The following is a 24095-nucleotide window of genomic DNA, read 5'->3' on the forward strand; positions in this document are numbered from 1 at the left end:
ATTGTACCTGCTGTATTGCCAATCAGCACCAAGGAAGGCAGTTTCTGGCACATATTAGATGCTAATATTCATTGACTGCTATATAAGGTCTTCTCTATTTACATGTAATTTGTGCCTGTTTTTATACACCATTGTCACCTTTCAATGAAATGTCTTTCATATTTGTTTTCTCAAAAGCTACAATCCTCATCCTCATCACTATTTTAGGCAAATTTTGTTCTGAACCTCTCCAAGCTTTAGCTCACTTCTTAAAAAACAACTTAATAGGGTTATGAGATTATATGTACAATGACAGGCCCTTAAAAATATTTTTTATCAGCTCGACTCATAGTATGACTACCTTATTACTTAATGCTTTTCTTAAAAAATGTAGTTTCTGATTAAAGGACCCACAATTTTAGGCCTGCTAGTGCTAGAGGCTATGATTTTACACACATTTTCCAAAACAAAGCCAGGATAAAATACATTACATGCAAAATTTAAATTTCTGGTGTTTAAAACACATTTTTTAAAAAATTAAACCATCTTGAGGAGGATTTTACATTCTTTAAAGCTGATCAACACCTGACTAATCCATTACTTTAAATTGTTTCACTCTTTAGTAGTTAGCCTTAAAATACAGATGCTGCAGGGTGGGGTTGTGGCTCAGTGGTAAAGCACTTGCCTAGCATGTGTGAGGCACAGAGTTCAATTCTCAGTACCACATATAAATAAATAAAATAAAATAAAGGCCCATTGACAACTATGAAGTATTTAAAAAAAAATACAGATACTACTTTTTCTGTTCCTCAAGATTTAACAGTCCTAGACTACAATAGCTCATTCATTCTTTCATTTTTGTACTCTTACAACCTGTTCACCATACACTTCCATGCTCAATTCTCTTTAGTGGCTTCCTATGGCAATTAGGGAAAAAAAAAAATCCAAATATACCCCTCTCTTATTACAGTTTTACATGATCTAGTTCCTTTCTCTTCTACCTCACCTTTTACCACTTTTGCTACTTCTTGAATTCACTCTATCAAGCCTCTTCTAATTTCCCTCCAAGTTTTTTTTTTTTTTTTTTTTTAATAGGCACTTTTTAAAAAAGCTGGTCTCTGGTTAGAAAAGTCGTGCATTAGATTTAACTCTAAAATGGGTGATTCAGAATACCTTCCTAAAGTGGTCACTTTATATTTCTTTTTTTTTTAAATTTTACATTTTTTAAATATTTTTTTTTAGTTTTAAGTGGACACAATATCTTTATTTTACATTTATGTGGTGCTGAGGATCAAACTCAGTGCCTCAAGCATGCTAGGTAAGCACTCTATGACTGAGCTACAACCCCAGCCCCTACATTTCCTTCTTTTAATATGAGGCATAGCATTTACAACTACTTCTCCATTATCAAGTAAATGAGCTTGGTGAGACCAAGGGGCCTTGTCCATTGATTCGTGTATCCAATACAGCATGACATACAGGGCTGCTCAACAAACTCTTGGTAAACACTGTTCATGGTTTGTCTTCATTAGAGCAGTGAATAACATGAAAAAGAAGTAACAGTGGAGTAGCATGTATGATCATGCTGAAATGAACCCCAATATTATGTATAACTGTAATGCACTAATAAAAATTTTTTAAAAATCTATAAGAAAACAACATATGCCAAAATATTTATAAGACCATCTGTGTGCTGCATCCTTTTGATGTACTTCCTGTAACATGCATATTGTATGCATGTATGTGGTTTGTGTCCGTCCTTCTGTCCTTCTCAAATATCTTTGTCTCCCCTTTTGTTCCTATCACATATCATTTTACTTCTCCGACCTGCAAGGGAAAAACTTCAGATTCTTCTTTAACACCACCTATTCCCTCACCAAGACCTAGTAATTTTACCTTCAAATCTTTCTTTTTTTTTCTTTAAATATTTATTTATTTTTAGTTTTCGGTGAACACAACATCTTTGTATGTGGTGCTGAGGATCGAACCCGGGCTGCACGCATGCCAGGCGAGCACGCTACCGCTTGAGCCACATCCCCAGCCCACCTTCAAATCTTTCAAAGCTGTCAAGTTCTTTGGATTTTTAACACCACCACTCTAGGCTGTCACAAGCTCTTGACTAAAATATTGTGACATTCTTCCACCTGGTTTACTCCAGTTCATTAATGAACTCCTTCAACTTCTTTACTCTGTAGCTGAAGTCATTTCAAAATATAAATTTTGTCACTCTTTACCTCTTCTACATGATGGCAAAAACTTTGAACAACTTTCCATTGCTCCTGGAATGATGACCAAAAGCCTTGAAGCCAACAAGACCCTCTATTGTCTGTCCCCTGGCTATCTTCTTAAATATGCAGCCATCCATTGTTACCATAAGGCTTACCACAAGGCTTCCATCCTTTTTAATCTGTTTAGGAGCACAGAACCTTGCATAACTTACCATTTATTAATAATACTTAGAACAGTACCCAGAATTTTGAAGCTTGTTAATGAATGAATTGAATGAGCCACTATAAGTTAATCAGGGTAACATTAGCAAGTCTCCTTGCAAAGTGTAATACACACAACGAAGAAAACACTGAATGAAACACATGAGACTTCAAACATTTCTAGGCTGATTAAAATAGATCAGAAAAACAGAGGTGTTTCATTATTAAAGAGGCAGATAGACATAGCTAATTTTCTTAGACAAAATAACATTTTTTGGAGTTCCTAATTTTAAATTACCTAGTGCCTTCCAAGATGATGCAATCAAAAAGATATTTAAAGACATGTTTGTAACAGGGTAGAAAGCAGAAATACATTTGAGTCAACAACATTAACAAACACTTAATAGGGGCCTATTAACGTTGTTTTAGATACTTTATTTTCACTGAATCTTATATAATCACCTACCTCATTTTACAAAGGAGGAAACAGGCACAGGAAAATAGGCACCACTGAAATGATAGAGATGCCATTGGCTGTGTCTTCACAACCTGCTCTTGGCCTGAGGGTATAGTTCAACAGTAGAGTGCCTGCCTAGCATGAACATGGTCCTGGGTTCAATCCCCAGCACTGCAAACAACAACAAAAACACTGCTCTTGACTATCATATACAACAAGGAATAATTCATTGAATGAATTATATATTGAAGCCAAGGTAGTACCTGGCCTAAACAAAACCATCAAGAAAAGGGGAAAGAATAGACTATGGAAAGAAGGAATGAGGTTATGGTGTAAAAAAAGAAAATAGCTAAAAATCACATATTCAAGGAAGACAACAGCTTTATCAAAATTCTAGAAACGAAGAAAAAAGCAATCAGTTAATGAGACAGTTCACAGGCTTTCTATGAATGTCCAATTCTGAATCTGTTTTACAGTATTTTTCCCAAGTATGTGGTAATGCAAAATGGACTATACTTACTGCAGTTCTGAAATACATTACACATTATAATGTATACATGTGCTACATAAATGGATTTGAAGATTTTAGCCCCTATTTTTCAAAAATAGCCAGTAATTTCATTTAGGAGTTGACTCAAAAAAATTTTTTTAATATTTTTGTTTTAGTTATAGTTGGACACTATACCTTTATTTATTTATTTATTTATAGGTGGTGCTGAGGATCGAACTCAGGGCCTTGCTTGAGCTACGCAAGTGCTCTACCGCTAAGCTACAACCCCAGCCCCAACTCAAAATTTACAATCATTTTGAACAATTACTTTTTGGGGGGGGGGCGGGGTCAAGGATTGAACTCAGGGGCACTCGACCACTGAACCACATATCTACAGCCCTATTTTGTATTTTATTTGAGACAGGGTATCACTGATTTGCTAAGTGCCTCACTTTTGCTGAAGCTAGCTTTGAACTCAAGTTCCTCCTGCCTCGGCCTCCCCAGCTACTGGGATGCGCCACAGTGCCCAGCAAACAATTACTTTTTAACGTTACTACTTTCCTCCTGAAACTACTGAAACCTACCACAAAGTCTTATGAACACACACTGATCCTCCCCCATACACACACACACACACACAATATAGGGTCTTTACACACCTGCAGTTAAAATATAAGTTGATTAAGTTAACCCAATTTAAAGAAAATATGTGAACTCAATTCACTAATTTTTCATTCACTGCTACACAGACTGTACCTTTAAAAAGACTACATCATATAACATAAATGAAATGAAGCATATTGAATGGCTAATGCTTTCAAATATTTTGCTCTAAAAATCTTCTGGACCTGTTGGGAAAAGGCTCAGAGCCTGAGAACTTGCCTAGCATGAGCAGGGTCCTGAGTCCAATCCCCAGCACCACAAAATAATATGCAAGTCAGGCTTGATAATACACACATGTAGTCCTAACATGGGAAGAGCACCTGAACTCAAAAATTCAAGACCAGCCTAGGCAAGATGGCAAGACTGTTTCAAAAAGCTAAAAAAATGAAAAAAAATAAATAATTTCCTGAATCTAATAACTTGCTTCTTCAAATTTGGATCTATTTTCAAAAGTGTGGGGATACCTTTATCTCCTTAAAAAATGTTTTTCCATAAAGTTAGATTAATTTACATTTGTATTACCAAAATACTTAAGTCTTACTGCCTCCTAAAGATTATTTAAGTAATTCTGATTTTCCTCCAGAACCACCTATAAAGATTAATTTAGGAATCTTAAACAGTGTTATGAATACTAGCAGGAAGTTTAAACTTTTAAAATTACATACGCTTTAGAACCTTATTTTTCATTTGAGGCATGACTAAATATGCCTAAATGAGCATTTCTAATATTCTTATATAGCTTGTTCTCATTCCTGATCTTAGGCCACACATCCATTATAATAGCCTGGATCCTCTCATCCCTTCTTTCTCACTTTTCCTTCTGAGATATTAGGTAGCAATCCTTTAGAAAACCCAAGGTATTTTTTTTTCTTTCTTTCTTTTTTTTGCCAAATAACTATTTAGTGATGTGCTATAGATTATTTCTTCCTTACTTTCTACTATTATATTGTTTAACTTGTATACCAGCTGTCTAACTCTATTGGCATAGATCTAACAACGTTCAAGTGTTACTTAAATGTTTTGCCTATTTATACATCAAATATCACAAATAATAAGCAGTTGATTTTCAGAATAATTCCTTATTTTTACTTAGGTTGTATGAAATGCAAGTGGGAGAAGATAGTTGGGAACATAAAACTACAGATTAAATTCGGGACATAGATAAGTGCTGCAGACATCAGTAGTTTATTGTTGGTTTAGTCCAAACACATTCAAAATGGAAACTCAAAAAGAATACTTTCCACCCGAAACAATTAAACTAGGTTCTACTAGCATATAATGCTTAACATATTACAGCAATAAAGATGGTAATCCATTGTCTTCTATACCTACTAAAGCCAAGATGGTAAAGCCAATTTGGTTGCAATAGTGTCATAAGGATAGAATATTACCATCAAAAAATAAAATAAAATCAGAAAATAACAGTAATGATAGATGAATATTTTTACTGCTTCACCGAAAAGGGGACAAAATGTTAAAAGTCCACAGTACTGCAGGTGAACAATCACCATGTAAACTTCTCCATATGATGTTTTAATGTTTCATTTCTGGTATGTAAAAACTGAAGCTGAATGGCTCTTTGCTCTACTTTTCTATTACACTTAACATTTGTCATTTCTTTTGGTGCCAGAACAGTTTTTATGGGTTACAGGGCAATATCCTGGATTGGAAATATATATATAATATATATGTGTGTATGTGTGTGTGTGTGTATATATATATATATATATATATATATATATGTATATGTGTGTGTGTGTGTGTGTATATATATACATATATATACATATACATACATATATATATATATGATGGGAAGGAGAAAGAAGAGGGAAAAACATGCTTGGGGAAAAAAAAAAAAACACTGACAATAGGACCACTTATTTAAAAGTAGTTTGGATAAAGGCTTCAAAACTTCAAAGTAATTTTCTGGTAAGAACTTCAAGTACTATACATTAGAAAGTGTAAAACTATTTCAAACAAACAAAACAAACAAACAAAAATCCTTAAGCCCACAAAAATGAAAATCTATGTCCCCCAAATATATGCAATAGTGCAAGACTTTTCCTCAAACATGGAAGACCTCATTTAAGGGGGGGGAAAAGACAAGATTTAATTGTATTCATATTGCCCAGTTCATAAAAAACAAAATACGTGCATCTTTTGCTAGTTTACTAAATAGCAAACAGTTGCATAATTCAGAACCAATTTGCTACTATGTCAAGTGCAGATTTTGTTTTTACTAAGATAGAATGGAGAAGTCTTCCACGCCAACAAGCAGCTTTAAGTGGTTACACACTTATTTACCCCACTTTTTGCCTGAAACATCAGAAATTGGTATGTACTGATTGCTCCAGCATAAAAATTAGATAACCTTGGCCATACCTGTGGTATACTGGAACTTGCTATAAAGACAGACAATAATCCAGCAGCTACAAATTTTGCCTACAGAATTGTTTAGAGATTCATGTAAAAATAAAAAGATGTCATCCCAGACTTAAATTCAGGAGCCACTAGGGGGCTGACATCAGTTCAAGAATTGTGCAAAATGAATGACAGTTCCCTGCCCCCCAAATAGAAAATGCAAACACTTAAGAGCTGCTGTTCTTTCCTCTTAAAATTGCAGTATCCTCACTTTAGGTTTAATTGCCACATATGGAATCTGACTGCTTTTAAAATGTCACTAAAAATGTACATCAAGTTGACTGACTTTCCCAAGAGTTGAAATGATGTTTCAACGTTCACACTTAAGTAAAAAGTCAACTAGAGACACTCAAATAACTGACTTCTTTCTTCCCTCTCCATTCCAAACACACAAGACTCCCTCCCAAAAAGAACACAAAAGTTGTTAACTGAAAAACAAGATAAATAATAAGCGTCCATTTTACTGATTTTAAAGATACTGCAATTTTTATACACTTCAATGATTTTTCAACATTTTGCAGCTGTTTGGCTTTGCAGCACAGCAATTCATAAACTATACTGTACAAAATTACCAGCAAGACTGGAATGATGTATTAATAGAAGGCACCATCATGCTTATTACATTACCAGAGAACAAAAATACAGGAAAGACAATTTCCACTGTACACAGCTTAAAGAAAGGAAAAGGGAGGAGGAGTGTTGTGTTGAGCAGCCAGCCATCCCTGTACTGAAGAGGGGCAGGTAGAAAACTCTTATGGAGCTACTAAATCTGGTCTAATATTCAAGACCATAACATTTGAAGTTCTGATTTGTTATTTAGTTCACAACTAAATGATTTCCTTCTGGAATATTTCTGTAGTCTTGTTAAGGTTTAAGAGTACACACGCTGGTCACAGCAAGCAGATAAAATGCCCTCATTCACAAACTATTCTCTACTGGAAAAAAGATGAAAGATTTTTTTTTTCCCTGTTGCCTCCTGTTGCAGATGTCAATATTAATGAGTTCAGAGTACCCAATAGTGCATTTTGATGAGTGCATAATAAGTTTCTGTTGGTTTGTATTTTTGGGGGGAGCCAAGAAAAAAGGCAAGATTCTCCAATTGCACAAATTGCACTATTTGTGTTCCCAACATTAATAGGCAGAAACAGTAACACTTAAACAAAATGTGCAGCAGAAGATTTTTTTTTTTTTGACTCAAAGGACCTGAATTCAGTGGGCATGTCCTTTTAAGTTCATTTTGTTGTAGATAGTTTTAAGATATGGTCATTTCTCAGTCCTTAATTCTCCAAGTCTAGATTTATAAATTAACAATGTAAATCCTGTTGTGAAATTGGGGAAATAATGTCCACCTCAATTTAACTGAACCAAAGATGCTTTTCACATCAAAGAAATGATCAAAAAGGCTGTGTCACATTCCAAAGCCAAAAAAATTAACAAGAATGCAAACACGATGAATAATGTACCACTGCCAAGACTTTGCCAACAGTGGAGCTTCAGCGACGCTGTCCTGTGAAACGGCCTTCCATTTGCCCGGTTCCTCTCCCAGAGCCAAGTTTCTGCGCCATGCCGCCTCTTGGAGGAGGTCCTCTTCCATCGCGGTCCCGCATCATTCCACCACCCACAATTCCACGTGGACCACCAGGACCTCGATCGTTGCGCCTAATATCTCTGCGATCGTCACCACCACCTCTGGTTTCTCGCTCTCTTGCAGCTCTCGTTTTCTTCTCTTCCACATTTAAACGGACCTCCCCTCGAAACATAATCGGCTTTAAAAGAGGAGAAAAATATTGACATGGGATGTTAGTATAGTTATTACTCTGCATAAATAAATTAGAACATATTAAGAAATAAAAAAAGACTTTCATGAACATATGCAGTATTTCCAAACTTCTTCAGCAGAGCAAATAAAATTTAAAATATCCACACCTCAGATTTAATACTATTGACAAATCTTTATTCTTTGCATAAATACCATTTCACAATAAACTATTTTTAGCTTTACCATTAAAAAAGATTTCTATTGTTTTAAATGTGCCAAGTTAATAGTTTCTGCAACAGAAATAAGAAAATCTTGACTTATACCCTTTAAATCACTTACTTTTGCAATTAAGATTCTCTGAACTGGTTCAGAGTCATCAAAAACCACAAAACCAAAATTTGGAAGCTTTCCCCCAACACCCTTGGTATTGATGCGAAGTTCCACAACGTTTCCAAAACCTGTGAAAATATACATTACACCAAGGGTTAAATATTTTAACAGAATACTCTGCTGGCTGCAATTGTTGAGGTTGATCTGTTTGAAAATAAAAGTTGCAAGCTGCTATACCCAGTGACAACTAAGGTAACATTCACTTATGTTAAGCCATCACCTTAGATACCAAACAGCTGACCTGGTCTCTTGTTTACGTCTCTTTCATCATTACTAGCCTTTTCATTTAAAAAGTTACTGATAAAGCTTTAGAAAGACAATGTGTTTTCTCCTAATTCTGACTTGAAGTTGGCAAATTTAAGACTCAATTAGTCAGGCTTTTCTTCTCCTAATCAACACTAATCAGTCACTGGGAAACATTAGCTATAGTAAATTTATTTCCTTCTGACCAATTAAGGTGAGACTGGTAGTGGAATACAGAATATAGAGAAAACCATTTTTTAAAAACTGATTATAAAAAAGGTCTCCCTGCTTGATTTTATTCTTATATTTTAACTTAGAACTTTACTTAAAAGCAAAATAAACCACTTACTCATAAAGAACTCTTTTAGTTCATTTTCATCAATATCATGTGGCAAATTACCAACAAAAAGTTGATGACTGTCTGGATAGCGAATTATTCTACGGTTGTCAGAGTCATTCTGCTCCATATCTCCTCTGCCTGGGAATAGGAATAGATTTTAACATTTATATAAAAAACAGTTCAAAGCAATAAATGTATATGAAATCACTTAATACTGGTATTCTTGTTTGATTCTAATAAAACCAGATGAGCTTCTTCAAGAGGTGGCAGTGTCTATTATTAGTAGGTTAGTCAGAAAACAACATGATACTATATTGTAAAATGGGAATACTGACTAGGACTGCTAAAGTCCCTTCAGGTAGATTACTAGTCTGATTTCAAAAAAGTCAAATAATATTAGAAGTACAGGTATTCTTCCTTAACCAAACTATTGCCATCACCCAAATACCAAGCCTACTTGAGAATTAATCTTTTAATTAAAAAATTAAATCTTTCTATGACATTTGCAGTCAAATCAGTAAATTTTAATAGTACCAATATCTCATTTACATAGTCTTTTTTATGTATTATTCTCATCTATAAATCTTATTTGATTGTCCCAATATACAAGCAGCACAATGAGTTGTATAAGACAGGTATTACTCACACAAAAATGTTTGTAAATAACTAATTAGCATTAAAAAAAGCTCAGAATTTAAGCTCTCACTCAATACCATAAACAAAACAGGTAGCAAAGCCAGGATAAATCCCCAGCTTCTGTGACTTCTGATTTAGTCACAAAAAAAAAACTTATATAAAATTTTTTTTGAAAAATAATATTCTAAATTTGAATATACGATCTCCCGCCTCCTCCCAAAAGCAATCTAAACATTTGTATAGAATTCAAATAAAGGTACTACATGTATTATTAGGTAGCAATGTAAACAAGTCAAAAATCATGGCAACTTACTTAATACCTAAGACAATCAAAATAAGAAGAATCAGGGTGTGCTTAGTGTTTATCTGTGAAGAGATAAGAGTGCTAAGTAAGAGTAGGCTATTGGCAGCTAGGTTTTGAATTCTTAAAACCAGTGACAATAACCAAATAAATAAAAGTGTCAAGTTTAGTGGTATAAAATACCTCCAAAATACATGACTCTATGGCATGTCATCAAATAAATGCGCTCTTTAAAAAAAGCTGGCTTTTCTGCCCCAAGCTGTATTTTAACAGGTTGTTCACATCTTTAAGCAATTTGATACAAAGATTTGTGTATAAAACCCATTATGGTTTTATAAAAATTCAGTCTTTTCCAACTTTCCAAGAGCTAAATGCTAAAGATATAAAAAAGCTGACTCACCAGGTCTTGGTCCTCTGGGAGGAAAACCAGGTCGTTCCCTAGGTCGTTGTTCACGCACACGTGGTGGCTGAGATTGAACTTCTGGTTTAGCTTCAACTCTTGGCTAAAATATAAGGGAAAAAAAAAACATACTATAAAGAAACACATTCTATAGGAAAAAAAAAAAACAACTAAAGCAACTATCAGCAAGTCACAAACAGAGATAATGGTAATTTCAAAGTTTACAATGTTTTTAACAGAGTGTCCCTATGTATGTGAAAAATAAAATCTTTAAAGATAAATTCTGTACCAATCTAGGACTGTAGGTAGGTTTTAGTTTCCCACTCAAGGCTGTATAACTCTCAGATTTTATAATCTTCTTCATTAAAGTTATACCCACATTGACACAGCATAAAGGTACTGCTAAAAAAATTTAAAAAAAATAAAAATCACAAAAATGTAAGATGAGCCCACTCCATGTAAATGCATAAACAAAAATAAAAGTTATCTAATCTTAGAAAGACACGAATATAAGACACATTATTTCTAAATATCTAGTTTGCTGGCCTTCAGATGTTACAGTGCTCAACTGTATCTCCTAACTCCCACCCCATTAAAATCAATACTTGAATAGTTCCAAGTATATAATTTAGCTTACTCTAGCACTCAAAACTGCTACTTCTAGGTTTAAATACACATTGAATGATAAGAACTTCTATGTAGCATCTCAAATAGTCAAAGAAGTCCTTTAAGCTCCTTACTATTCTTCCTTTTGATTAACATGTACACATTTTTTTTTAAAAAAAAAGCATTGACCCAAACAATTTTGCTTAACTGTAGTTGGTAGGGAGTAAGGATAGAATAATTTAAGGTAGTCTACAAAAGTTTCTGCTAATTGCTTAATTAAACACATAAAGTGACTATTTTTAAAACAAAATATCATGCACATCTGCTATTACCTTTTCCTTAATACAACAAAATTTTCAGAATTCCCAACCCATCCAGGCTTTCTATCATTGCCCAAATATTAATGATCCATGGAAGAGGCAAAATATATAAATCTTCAAAGGATGCTGAAAATACCCAGCAGGATATTCAGAACACATCCTCAAAGTTGAAAGCTAGTAATTTCAGTCTCATCTTTGTAAGTGATCATCTCTGAGGACCTCAACCCAAGCAACGGCTTCAACTCTTTTACCATTAATATAACTGGGATAATAAAATATGTGAAAATAAATTTGGAGACAAAAATTATACTTCTTTCAAATATGACCATTTATATTGCCAATGATTTCACTGTAACCAAAAGATATATTAACTGATATGCTAGCAGTTTTGAACATATCTGCTCTCTCTTCCAAATTGTTTCCTCCATATAGCTGTGCCATTTTCCTCAAGATGAAATTGTTCCATGTTCTAGAATTCTATTTTAAAAATTAATTTTAAATCTCTCCAGTTTTTATTTGTATGTATTCATTCACATAAATATTATACATGTTAATTCATTTTCATATCACACAAAGAACCAAGCACAGCGCTGTTAGACACAGACGTTCAACCACTATTGGTTCATTTAAAAGTAAACTTTATCTTCAGTTCTCTGACCCAAAACACATAGGAGAATGTTCTATGTCTAACAATAGGATCTTAGCCCTGAGATCACTGATGTCTGTATTTGGAAATTTTTACTAAAAAACTGATCCAAAATGTAATGCCTAATAAAAGTAATTATATTTAGAAATTTCAACTAAGGGAGTCTAAGATGCATACCTTCAGTCTGAATGTATAACAAAATTAAAGAATAGATTTGTTCTGTTCAAAGCTTAATGAAGCTAGTATATTGCTAGAAATAAAAATAGCAAATGTACCTTGTATTTAAAATTTCCAGAAAAACCATAGACACATCCATCCAAATGTTATCAAAGAACTTGAGGCACTAACCTTGACCAAAACAAAGTAACTGCAGGTAGCAAAATAAGGCTCCAGATAAATTTAAATAATTTCCAACATCTTAAAAGTAATTCACAACATTGATTTAGCAAGCTGACCTACTTCAGCAAGTAAATATTTGATGATACCAATGCATGAAAAATATGAGACCAAAAAGCTAACAATGTTCCTTTCAATATCTGATTAACAAAACTTAAGCCAACTGTACATTTATAATTCTTGGGGACCAATAATTGAAGCTACTTATTCCAAACAGATAAAATGGCAAATATCCCCCATGCTACAATTAGGATCTTACAATTAATTTCATGTAACAAGAAAGTCTGATCATGTAACAAATCCTACAAATAAATGTCAAACAGAATATGAAATAAAAATGGAACCATCAAATCAAGTCAGTAAAAGCAATTACAAACACAACTAATAAACAAGTTGTCTAGTTAACCATAAGCTATTTAGATGACCTAGGCATTTCTACACAAAACCATTTTACCAAAAAATTAACTTACCTACTTCTAAATTAATGCCTACCAATAAACTAGAATTAGAATTAATTTCATCATTTAATCAATTAGAGTATAAAGAAATGAATACTACTTCAAAATAAAAACAAAATTGAAAAGTTATTAAACTTAGTGGAAATATAATTTATTCTAAATAGAGTGTGAACAGATAAGAAAGTACTTTTAAAGTTTAAATTTTAAACACTTAAAAATTTCTTTTTAAAATTCTAAGACTAAACAGTGTGAACCACTTACAGACTGAGAGTTTAGGCAATGTATATTAAAAAAAGTTCTCTATTTTTAAAAAAACAATAGTTCTTTATAATGCCACACTATTTTGTGCCTTTCCAAATTTTCTTACCTAAAGTATTTTTACAAAATCAAATTTAAAAATTTTAAAAGGAACTTTTTTTTTTTTTTTAATTATTTTAAGAAGCCTTTTAAATGACAATATTATATATTGGTAAAACCAATACAACCTAGTTTCCTAGAATCTGAAAAATAACTCTGAAAAATACTTGCAACTTAAATTATTTAAGATAATGTGAACAGTTACTTGTCTGGGCAAAAGGCAAGAATATAACGCAGTTTTAGCATGTCTTAAATATAGAACTCTTCTTTGATATAAACACAAATACTGTATCCTTCAACAAATTTCTAAAGAAATGTGTAGGTGTGCATGAGTCACATATAGAATCTAATGTTCAATTACATAAATCAAGACTCAATTCTACTATTTTAATTGTATGATCATGAGTGAGTTATTCTAGGCCTCGATTTTCTTATTTCTAAACTAGGAGAAATACTGTACCTGCTCTCACAGGATGAATGTAAGGATTCAATGAGAATAAGTATGAAGTGCTTAGCACAACGCCAAGTACAAATGAAAGGTACAATAAGCATTAATTAACTTTTAACTATTTTAAATAAATGTAACCAAATCTATGAAATGAAATAACCACTCAAAGGTTCCAAATCCAAATCTGATAGGAAATTAAGATTTTAAAAGAAAAGCCACAAGTCACTTATCAGGTCTGAAACTGAGTTGAAAAGCATAAACTATACTGGGCAAACTCATTTTCTTCATTCAGATAGTCTGGTTTGTGATCTATGGTAACCGTTTATTTCCTGAATATCTAACTAAAAAAGGGGTAGGGGTATTATGGCACTGTGTATTCTATTACATAACAGATTAAAATGTTATAATGTATACCAATACCAGAAAGACTGCCTAATAATTACTAGCTACTTTTGAAACCTCAAAGTTTTACTGTTTAGAGCATATATAAGGTAAATAAGCTAACGATCTTAGATGTAAATCTAGTGGAATGACATTTACTCAAAATGTGGGGGAAAAAAGAATTGGACACCTTTTAACTATGCCAATGAATTTAAAAATAAAAGTTAGCTAATCTAAACTATATCTAACAAACATCATAAATAGCCAATGTTTTTATTTTCGCATTTTTGGAAAGCTCTGAAATGGGTAAGATGACAAACAGACAAAAAGCAGAATACTGGAATGATCAATCAGTTAAGGTGAACACTACAGTCATAAGTTGGTACAGGCTTCAATTAAACAGTGTGAACCACTTACAGACTGAGAATTTAGGTAATGTATATTAAAAAAAGTTCTCTATTTTTTAAAAACAATAATTCTTTATAATGCCACACTACTTTGTGCCTTTCCAAATTTCTTACCTAAAGTATTTTTACAAAATAAAATTTAAAAATTTTAAAAGGAACTTTTTATTATTTTAAGAAGCCTTTTAAATGACAATATTATATATTGGTAAAACCAACTTAATCTGTATTTCACACACCCAAACCCCAAATACCACCTATGTAGATGATGAATGGAGATTTGGCATTTAAAGTGGGTGTACTGACATTTAATACAATTTTTTTTTGTATATTTAATCCATAATTGCTGATTGACTTGTTTAAAAAAGTATATATATATATATATATATATTAAAAAAAAAAGTAAGCAATTGGCAATGTAACAAGGATACAATCCAATGTGTTCACAGATCGGTTACCTGTGAGACTGGTGCTTTAACATGGGGTGGAATTCCAGAGGAAGAAACAGTACCACTAGGAGGCAGGTTTTTACTGGTCACTGAAGCCCAGGAGAAAGCCTGCAGGAAATGCAACAAACCTAGACTACTAATCATGGAAAACCACCAACATTCCTATAGGGAAACTTCCAAATATATATTTTCTTTTCATTTCTAAACTATTGCCTTATAATGGAGGATTCCTACAAGAAAGGCACACACACACATGCCAGTCTATGTGCCAGCTTTCAAAATCTCATTATGCATGATTATAAATGTTTTGTCTGAACTACTAAATAAAACCACAATCAAGTTCCTACATATTCTAAGTAGATGAGCGAGTGGCCAACAAAATCACTAACAGCTAAACATGCTAGAAAATTTTGAACCTGGTAGGACAGATTTCTTTCCCCTTTCGGGGGAAAACAGGGTGTGTGATGGTGTTAAAGGGAAAGGGGGAAAGATAGGAAAGAATAAGAATACTAGTTGAAAACTTTAAAAGACATTCTTAAATTGACAAGAAATCTCTTCCTCTCACTACCCAAACAGTTTAACCTTCTACTTTACAGAGAGATAAAAGAAGTGTTACATGATACACTACTGGTATTACTTATCTTTTCAAGACAGTTAATTGGTGATCCCATTTAAACCACAAACAATAGGCATCTCTTTTAATTACAGACCAACTTAAGTTGGGAAACTGCACGATTCCTGGTGCATTTGTGCTTAGAGAATTTTATACAGAAGGGAAGAGCAACTGACAGCCTTATACATGGACTGGAATAATTTCATGTACATAACTAAACATTAAATACAGACAAAGACTAATCTGAAGTTATAAATTTCACTACTAGGGGTTTTATTGGGAGGGGGGGGAAAAACCAATGCAACTTCTTCAGGATAACAAAAAACTCCACAGCTTCTTTCATATACATAAAAAATGTATAATTTACTATATTAAATAATTTAACACAAAACAGTCATGCTTCATTATTGACACCAAATATATATGTGTAATGTTAGAGGTCTGAAGAGTTTCTTTGATCTAACCTTTGGTGGTTCTTGTGGCAGAGAAACTGGTTCTGCAGGAGGAGGAGTAGTAGACTTCTCCTCTAATTCTTCTAAGTTCTTTTCTTCCACCTGTGGCTTCAGCTCTTCAGTCTTTGTTTCAGATTCTGGCTCGGGTTCAGGGTCATGAGAGGATTCTTCCAAAGGTTCCTCTATGCCATTACTATAATAAAGTGTTTAGTTTACTCTTCAGTATAAAATGATCAGTTAAAATAACATTCAATGTCTCTCCAGTCCAAAGAACATAACTAGTTATAAGCCAATAACCTGTTCTATAAGAAGTTGGTTTGTTTTTGCAGTATTGGGGATCAAATCCAGGCCTCTCATATGCTAGGAATGCATTCTAGTACTAAGCTATATCTCTAGCTCAACCTAACAATTTTAAAACTTGATTAACCAAGAATATTTTTACAAAAGTACTAATATTTTATAAACCCTTTATTTTATATAATGTTTTACATAAAATAGAATGCTTACTCTGCGTTATCTTAAACATTCTGCATTAATAGTAAATCACCACCATTTTGATGCAAACATATTCAATTTAAGTGATACAATTCTGTCCAAATTTCTTGCATACACACAATAGAACTCAAATACTGGCCTACTAGGTAGTTTTATCAAAAATTTATTTCCAGGGGCTGAGGGTGAGACTTGGTGGTAGAGTGCATATTTAGTATGCACAAGGCCCTGGGTTTGATCCAAAGCACTCACTACTAAAAGAATTTAAAAATAATTTTTTTTTTTTAATTTTTTAAACTTCCAATAACAATTCTAGAAACAAAAGCTACCTTGCAACTAGCCTGTAGTTCAAACCAAACGTAACCTTGCAAATACTATTCTTACGTCACAGGGTGAGCTTCATAGTAACCACTGTTAGCATTTTCTTGCACAGGTTCAGGAGATGGTTGTCTTTCTTCTTGTTCCTCTTCTACTTCATCTTCTGACTCTGATAATACATGACATTTTTTTAAGAGGATTTATATAATGTCTAATACATATTTTTAATATGTTTAAGGAAGTGCAACACTAGTTTAGAATACAAATTTTTACAAAGCTATTCAATTTCAATATTTTTTCTTAAGAAACTTAAAAGAACAAACAGGATAAAGTTTTTATTGTACTCTATTTTAACAAGACATATTAATAAAAAAAGAACTAAAATACATAATTCAATTTCCTTGTGACCTCTACTTAATAAAGCAGTAATTATAGAGAAGGAAACAAACTAGTGTACACTAATGGAAGATCAATCACATAATTACAGTCTTAGCCACAAAATGGACAGCCAACAAAAATATATTAGGTGAAGAGGGGAAAAAAAGCTTTTATCAGGGCTAGGGCTGGAGCTGGGGCTGAGTGGTAGAGCACTCGCCTAGCATGCGTGAGGCACTGGGTTCGATTCTCAGCACCACATAAAAATAAAATAATAAAATAAAAATATTGTGTCCACCTATAAGTAAGAAATAAACATATTTTTTAAAGCTTCTATCAGTTAACTCCATTTTGATAAAAGTGCTAGTAAGCATAGGATTAAAAAAAAAAAAGTCTATACATAATAGGCACCAAACTTATGATTACCTAAATGGGATGACACTGATGAAAACTTTTATGTTTGATAAAATTTCATAACAGACATAACTATCTTTCCTAACAAAAAACAAAGGGTGAAGAAAAGGAAGTTTGACTTAGTTACAGTAAAAGGCTAAATTTCTAAACATTTCATACTTAGAAAAATTAAAGAGTCCTTAAAAGCACTGGCAGAACCCTTTTATCGTCAAAGTAATCTCACCTTCATCAAGTTCTGGTTCAGAATCACCAAATACTTCATCTTCATAGCGAAACATATCATTGTGAACATAAAATTTATTTGGAACAGATCCCTACAGGTAAACAATGTACAAATACTCCATTAATATCCATGAATTCAATATTACTCATTGACATATACAATTTTAATACCAGAGAGAAAATCTGAATTCATTATAATTTTCCAAAGCTAGACACACTATGACATTAATCTATTATAAACTAAAACTCTTCTCAATAGAAGAGAATCAGAACCAATTAATAAATAGAACTTTTCCACCCCCACCCTCTCTGTGTAATCTTTGAAATATACAAATACAGGGACAGGGATGTAGTTCAATAGTAAAGCACTCGCCTAACATATGCAAGGTTCTGGGCTTGAGCCCTAGCACTGCAAAATAAATAAAATATACCAATATACTTTTCTATTATTTCTATATACTTAATCACCCATTTATATACTTGTATCAATCGGTACCTAACTTCTAATTCCATACAGTTATAGTACAAGGACATACACAAATAAATTGTGTTAACAGATCTAATAAAATTTCTCAAAAATACACAAATCTAAACCTATTAGAAGAAACTCTTGGACACATCAACCAATAATTAACAAATTAAATCATGTAAATGAAAACTAAGTGAAATGAAAACTTACTTCAGGAGCCAGAACAAAGGTCTGCATAAACTTCCTTTCTGGCTGTCCACTGTTAGACAGCAAACCCATGACCTGAACAACTACTCCATCACTCAAGGTTGCATGAGCATCCACATGACGAATCTTAGTATGACATTCACTGAAGTTCAGAGATAACACTTTGTGGTGTATATCCTTTATAAAGCAAAAGAGGGAAGGAAATACAAATTCTTGTGATTCTGCACTACCTCAACAAAAACCATTACCTACCCATGATTTCCTCATGATTTCTCCTACTTTTCTGTAAGTAGTAAATTTCACAGTGTTGACTGCGCCTTGACGTCATATCTAATTTTACTTTATTGTCATATTTGCTGATGCACTTTTCTACTTCCAATTTCTTTGTGTTTGGTAAAGCTAAATCTTGGGAATCTAACTGAAGTCCCCCATCTCTTCAGTCTTCCTTCCCTAGTAAGTCATAAAGAGATACACTTCTGTGCATTTCTGAAAGAGGGTTCAATCTGCATGTGCAGAAACTTACACTAGTTATTTCATGTACAATTATCAAGGATATAAAACATCACATTTTCTTCACTGTATCCATCCCAAAGTAATACCATGTTTCAAACAAAATGGATGTATGTTTAAGAATTCCAAGCGCATTTGGTAATTACCGAAACTCATTCCAGGTACAACTAATAATTATAATGAAGAAGAAATCCTTTTGAGATCTCTCTATTAACACAAGAAGATGTTCAAAATTTATGTGAAATGACTTACATTTTGGCCATAAACAGCTTCCTGGGGCTTTCCACTAGCATCTACTCCACCATGAACATAGGAAGAATTCCGACCATAAAACCTATAAAAACAATAATAATTAAGGATTACTAATGAATTAAAAGGCAGTAGAGTTCTAGCGTCAAATAGACTAGGCCCTAGGTCCAGCTGTCACTAGATGGGTAATCTTGGTCAAGTTACTTAATTTTCAATATTTAAATTCAATTTCATATATAAACACATACATATATACATATGTGTATTTTTGGTACTAGGGATTGAACACAGGGGTACTTAACCACTAAGCCATATCCCTAGGCCTTTTTAAAACTTTTTAAATTTTGAGACTAGGTCTTCCTAAATAGCTTAGTCCATCATTAAATTGCTGAAGCAGTCTTTGAACTTGCCATTCTCCTGCCTCAGGCTCCTGGGCCAGTAGGATTACAGGCTTGTGCCTGGCAGTTCCCTTAGCTACAAAATAGTAGAGTAGTTAACTACCTCCACAGAGTGCCACAAGAATTGAATGCTTAGTGTATAAGATGATAATCATTAGCTATTCTCTTCTAGTACTTATCACATCTTTATTTCAAGTGTAAGAATGAAATAGTCCAAGTACACTCTAAATACAAATGCTCTGGTAAAATTCATCTTCTTCAGATAAAAAGACTCAGTTACCTAGATCTGTCTAGAAATCAGATGTTCCATTTAATACTCAGAGCTCCAAATGATTACTAACTCCAAAGGCTTCAATTTAAAGTTTAGATTTTAAATTAAAACAATTCAGACTAAGTAAAAAGTGTAATTACTTCAGCATTTAATTTCTCATTAATATTTTTATGTTGTTCCAAAGTAGATAATAAGTTAAGACTTTCTCTGGCATTACTTAAAGTAATTAGAATTAACATCTTTCTAAATTAATGTTATCAAAAATGTAAAGCTAATTTTTTCAGAGAGAATTCATCTCCATCATAATAAAACATGTAAGAATTTTTTTTGTGCCAAGCAATATTCTCAGTGCATGGCATATATTGATTCATTTAATTCTCCTAACAATCTCATAAAATAAACACTATTATTTAAATGAGCAGACAGGTTCAGAAGAGATTGAATGAACTCCCCATATCATATACCCATCAATAAGAGCAGCTAGGACAAGAACCCAGATAGAATCTGACTCCAGAGTCCACACTTTTAAGCACTATCCTATATTTAAAAATTTACACTATTTTCTCTATGTATTACTACAAGCATGCAAAGTGGCATTATTTTTCTAAAGAAAAATTTGATAGAGTATGTGTGTATGTGTAGGAAAAGCCTTAGAAAGAATCATACCTTTCAAGTAACAATTCCGGGAACTTATTTCTAAGAATATATCTTAACTAGTAAGGTGCACAAAAATGCATGGTTAAGGACATTTCTTAGTGTTGTTTACACCAGTAAAATATTTATAACAATCTTGATTTTAAGAGGGAAAGTGGTTAAATAAGCTGGGTATAAAACAGCAGTCTATGCTGTTTCTTAACATGATGGTGAACATGATAATGTACAGTCGTCCTACTAGTCTAAACTTTGCTTTTATTGTTTCTATAAGAGAAAATGCTAATATCCATATTATGAAAAGTCCTTATATTCCAGTTTCCTCCCAACTCTCTCACATACACTGTCTCACATTTTTATTTTTATAATTACAAAAACAGTTATTCACTTTGGGGTTGGGTGGAGGGGCAGCATGTTAATTATAACTTATATACAAGTAGTTGTAGATGAATTTCTAATCTCCTTACTAACCAGGAATGATCCGGAATTAATTATTAGCCTCAGTTGTTCAATCTGGAAAATGAGATAATAAAAGCACCTATACTTTTTTTTCTTTTTGTAAAAAGACTTCCATAAGGATTACATATGATGATACACATATTTCAGTACTTGGAAAGGAGCGCAACAAACATTATTTATAAAAATGCCCCTAGAAAACAGAAAATATTACACATATGTTCAATAGTGCAGGACAAATTATAAAAGCTAACTTTATAGAACACTTGATTAAGACGATCTACAGATGAAGGGCTGGAAATGTTGGTTCAGTGGCAGAACACTTGCATAGCGTGTGTGAAGCTCTGGGACTGATCTTCAGCACCGCCAAAAGAGGGAGAGAGAAAGAGAGGGAGAGAGAAAGAGAGAAGGACAGATACATCGAGAACAACAGATGAATTTAAATCTTAACAGCCTTTTCCCAGGGGAAGAAAAATGATATATTTCTCTTTAACTCACTCAATGTGTTCTACAGCAAATACTTAACAAATCCTGATTCTTATAAGAATCTCACCTTCTACTTGCTAAGATATAACCAGAACAAAATAAGAACAACCCACAACATAAATCAATTTCATTTCAATCTCTGGAAAAATTAGCTTACAGCTGGCCTAACTCTTGCCAAAATAGTAAACAAGGCTACTATTATTTTACCAAGGAACACTATTTTGTAGATTCAAATACAAATTTTCATTAAGAATATAACTGATTAATTTCCCGAGACTGTAAAAGCTCAAAGATGCCTTAAGACATTATTTCTAATTTCATATTGGAACCCATTAGTCGGTCATGTCCCACATTACTCTTTTAATGAAATATAAAATGCAAGAGTATACAAAAAAGTATGTGTATGCATATATACATATATATATATGAATGTATGAATGTATGAATGTACTAAGTACTGGGATATAATGTGTTTTTTTTACTGTGGGCTATAGTAAAAAACTTTAGAAAAAATACCAGTCTTGAGTCATTACATGATAAAAAGTAGTAGATATGGCTTAGAGATGTTTATAAAGATACTGTTAAATTATGAGGAGTCAGGAAAGTTAAAATATATGTAGTAATAAAAAAACTAATAAAAACACTAAATAATTTGTTTAAAATTTACCTGTGTAAATATTCTGGAGCTTTATTCAGCAAAGTATAATATTGCCTCACAAACTCCCGCCCTACAAGCAGCGGACTGGGCTTCTCCATAACCATTTCTTTGCTGCACAATGTCAAATGCTGAGGGAGCAAACACAAGAATAATTAACTATTAAAAAATCATCTTTGTAAACTACCATGAAATACATTTTCTTACCACTGAGCTACATCACCATCCCCCCCCCCTTTTTTTTTTTTTTTTGAGACAGGGCCTCGCTAAGTTGCTGGGGCTGGCCTCAAACTTGCAATCCTATGAAATGTTTTTTTAAGACATAAAAATGGGAATTAAAAAATTAACATTATTCATTAAAACTTAACTTACAACAAAAGTCCTAGCGGCACACAGCTGTAATGCCAGCTACTTGAGAGGCTAAGGCAGGAGAATCAAAAGATGGCAGCCAGCATGGCTAACATAGGAGACCCTGTCTCTCCTCCCCCTCAAAATGAGGGATGTTGGGGATGTAGATTCATGGAAAACCAAGTGTCTAGCATGGTGAAACCCTGCATTCAATTCCCAGTACAAAAAAATTTTTTTTTACAACAAAACAATAATTTCCAGTCTTGAAAGTTTCCATCTTCTTTTATCCCTTCTTTATTTCCCTAACCCTTAGTATAGGAGGAAGAACTTTCTTATTCTTAAAAGAAATTCCAAGAAGAATTAGCACAAAATAGACACAACTTCTCATCATTTATGCTTATAGCAAACAGAACAACCAAAACTATAACATTAGTAACTGAGGAGAAGAGAGGTAAAAATATATGCAAACCTGAGTATGACTTGTTTTTCAAAAACACATGTAATTGGGATGCCGGTGCAGCTCATTAGTAGAATGAGTGCTTTGTATAGATAAGGTCCTGGGTTCAATCATAAATACAAGTTATTTACACATCAAGCATCCTTTTTCACTATACTTCAAATCACTTGAACAATAATCAGTAATTATCTTTTGGGCAAATAAAAATGCAGCTTAAATTCCTATTTTAACAAATTTGAACACACTTTAAACAATTAAAAACTTTCATAGCCAAAAACAGCCTACAATAGTCATGACAATATGATGCCGTTTTCATAAAAGTCAGGTATTGATTATGATAGAACATAGATAAGACTGTAGCACTACACAATTCTATCAACTTCCAATTCAGCTTTACATCATGTTCTATTGGGTTCCTTCCTTCTCCCTTTGCAATTGTCCTGAAATTTTCAAACTTGATGTACAAAAACACCCAAATATGTTTAAATGTATTTATAATGCCCAATTTACTTTCAGAAATAGTAAATTCACAAAGCCATGTCCAGCTATAGCCCTTTTGAGTGCCACTTATTTTCTCCAAACTTAAAACTTCCAATAAGGTAATTAGGCTAACTACCCTTAATGCATAAAAGGACTGTCACTTCCTACATTTAAATAATAGATGATCATGATAACTACTCATCATGTACAATTACAAGAATAGGAACTTAAAAATGAGGTAGCAAACCTGGGATGAGAACGCAACTCAGTGGTAGAGTACTTTCTTAGCATGTACAGGCCTTGGATAGATTCCTAGCACCACCAGAAATAAAATAAAACACAGTAGCAAAACTAAGCAACTTAATGTTTTTATTTCAAATAATGGGAGATAAAAAAGTAGAGCTACCTAGTAAGGCTTTATAATTAAAATGGAGAAATTATGCAATTTTAATATTGTTACAATGGATGTTAAAATAATAAAGTGCCGGGTATCCTATGCCTGCAACCCCAGCAGCTTAGAAGGCTCAAGGCCAGCCTCAGCAACTAAGCAATGCCCTAAGCAACTTAGTGAGATCCTGTCTCAAAATAAAAAATAA

At 33.0% G+C, this 24095-nt stretch overlaps 1 protein-coding gene across 4 annotated transcripts in view; it reads right to left on the reverse strand.

The window, feature by feature from the left end:
* Window positions 1-5180: 5180 nt before the first annotated feature.
* G3bp2 (G3BP stress granule assembly factor 2) overlaps window positions 5181-24095 on the reverse strand; it is an 80362-nt gene continuing 61447 nt past the window's right edge. For 3 of the 4 annotated variants that reach the window (XM_076864537.2, XM_076864536.2, XM_076864538.2), the window contains exons 2-12: window positions 22227-22345; window positions 19301-19382; window positions 18542-18715; window positions 17864-17954; window positions 16918-17020; window positions 16054-16234; window positions 14986-15084; window positions 10512-10614; window positions 9184-9312; window positions 8541-8659; window positions 5181-8208 (exon numbers count right to left, since the gene is read on the reverse strand). In XM_076864537.2, the coding sequence (XP_076720652.1) occupies window positions 7936-8208; window positions 8541-8659; window positions 9184-9312; window positions 10512-10614; window positions 14986-15084; window positions 16054-16234; window positions 16918-17020; window positions 17864-17954; window positions 18542-18715; window positions 19301-19382; window positions 22227-22321 (1449 nt within the window). In that variant the 5' untranslated portion in view covers window positions 22322-22345 and the 3' untranslated portion in view covers window positions 5181-7935. The remainder of the gene's footprint in view (window positions 8209-8540; window positions 8660-9183; window positions 9313-10511; window positions 10615-14985; window positions 15085-16053; window positions 16235-16917; window positions 17021-17863; window positions 17955-18541; window positions 18716-19300; window positions 19383-22226; window positions 22346-24095) is intronic. The other variant, XM_076864539.2, reaches the window with a different exon arrangement.

This window comes from Callospermophilus lateralis, chromosome 8 (assembly GCF_048772815.1).
Source record: "Callospermophilus lateralis isolate mCalLat2 chromosome 8, mCalLat2.hap1, whole genome shotgun sequence".
In the NCBI taxonomy this organism is placed as follows: domain Eukaryota; kingdom Metazoa; phylum Chordata; class Mammalia; order Rodentia; family Sciuridae; genus Callospermophilus; species Callospermophilus lateralis.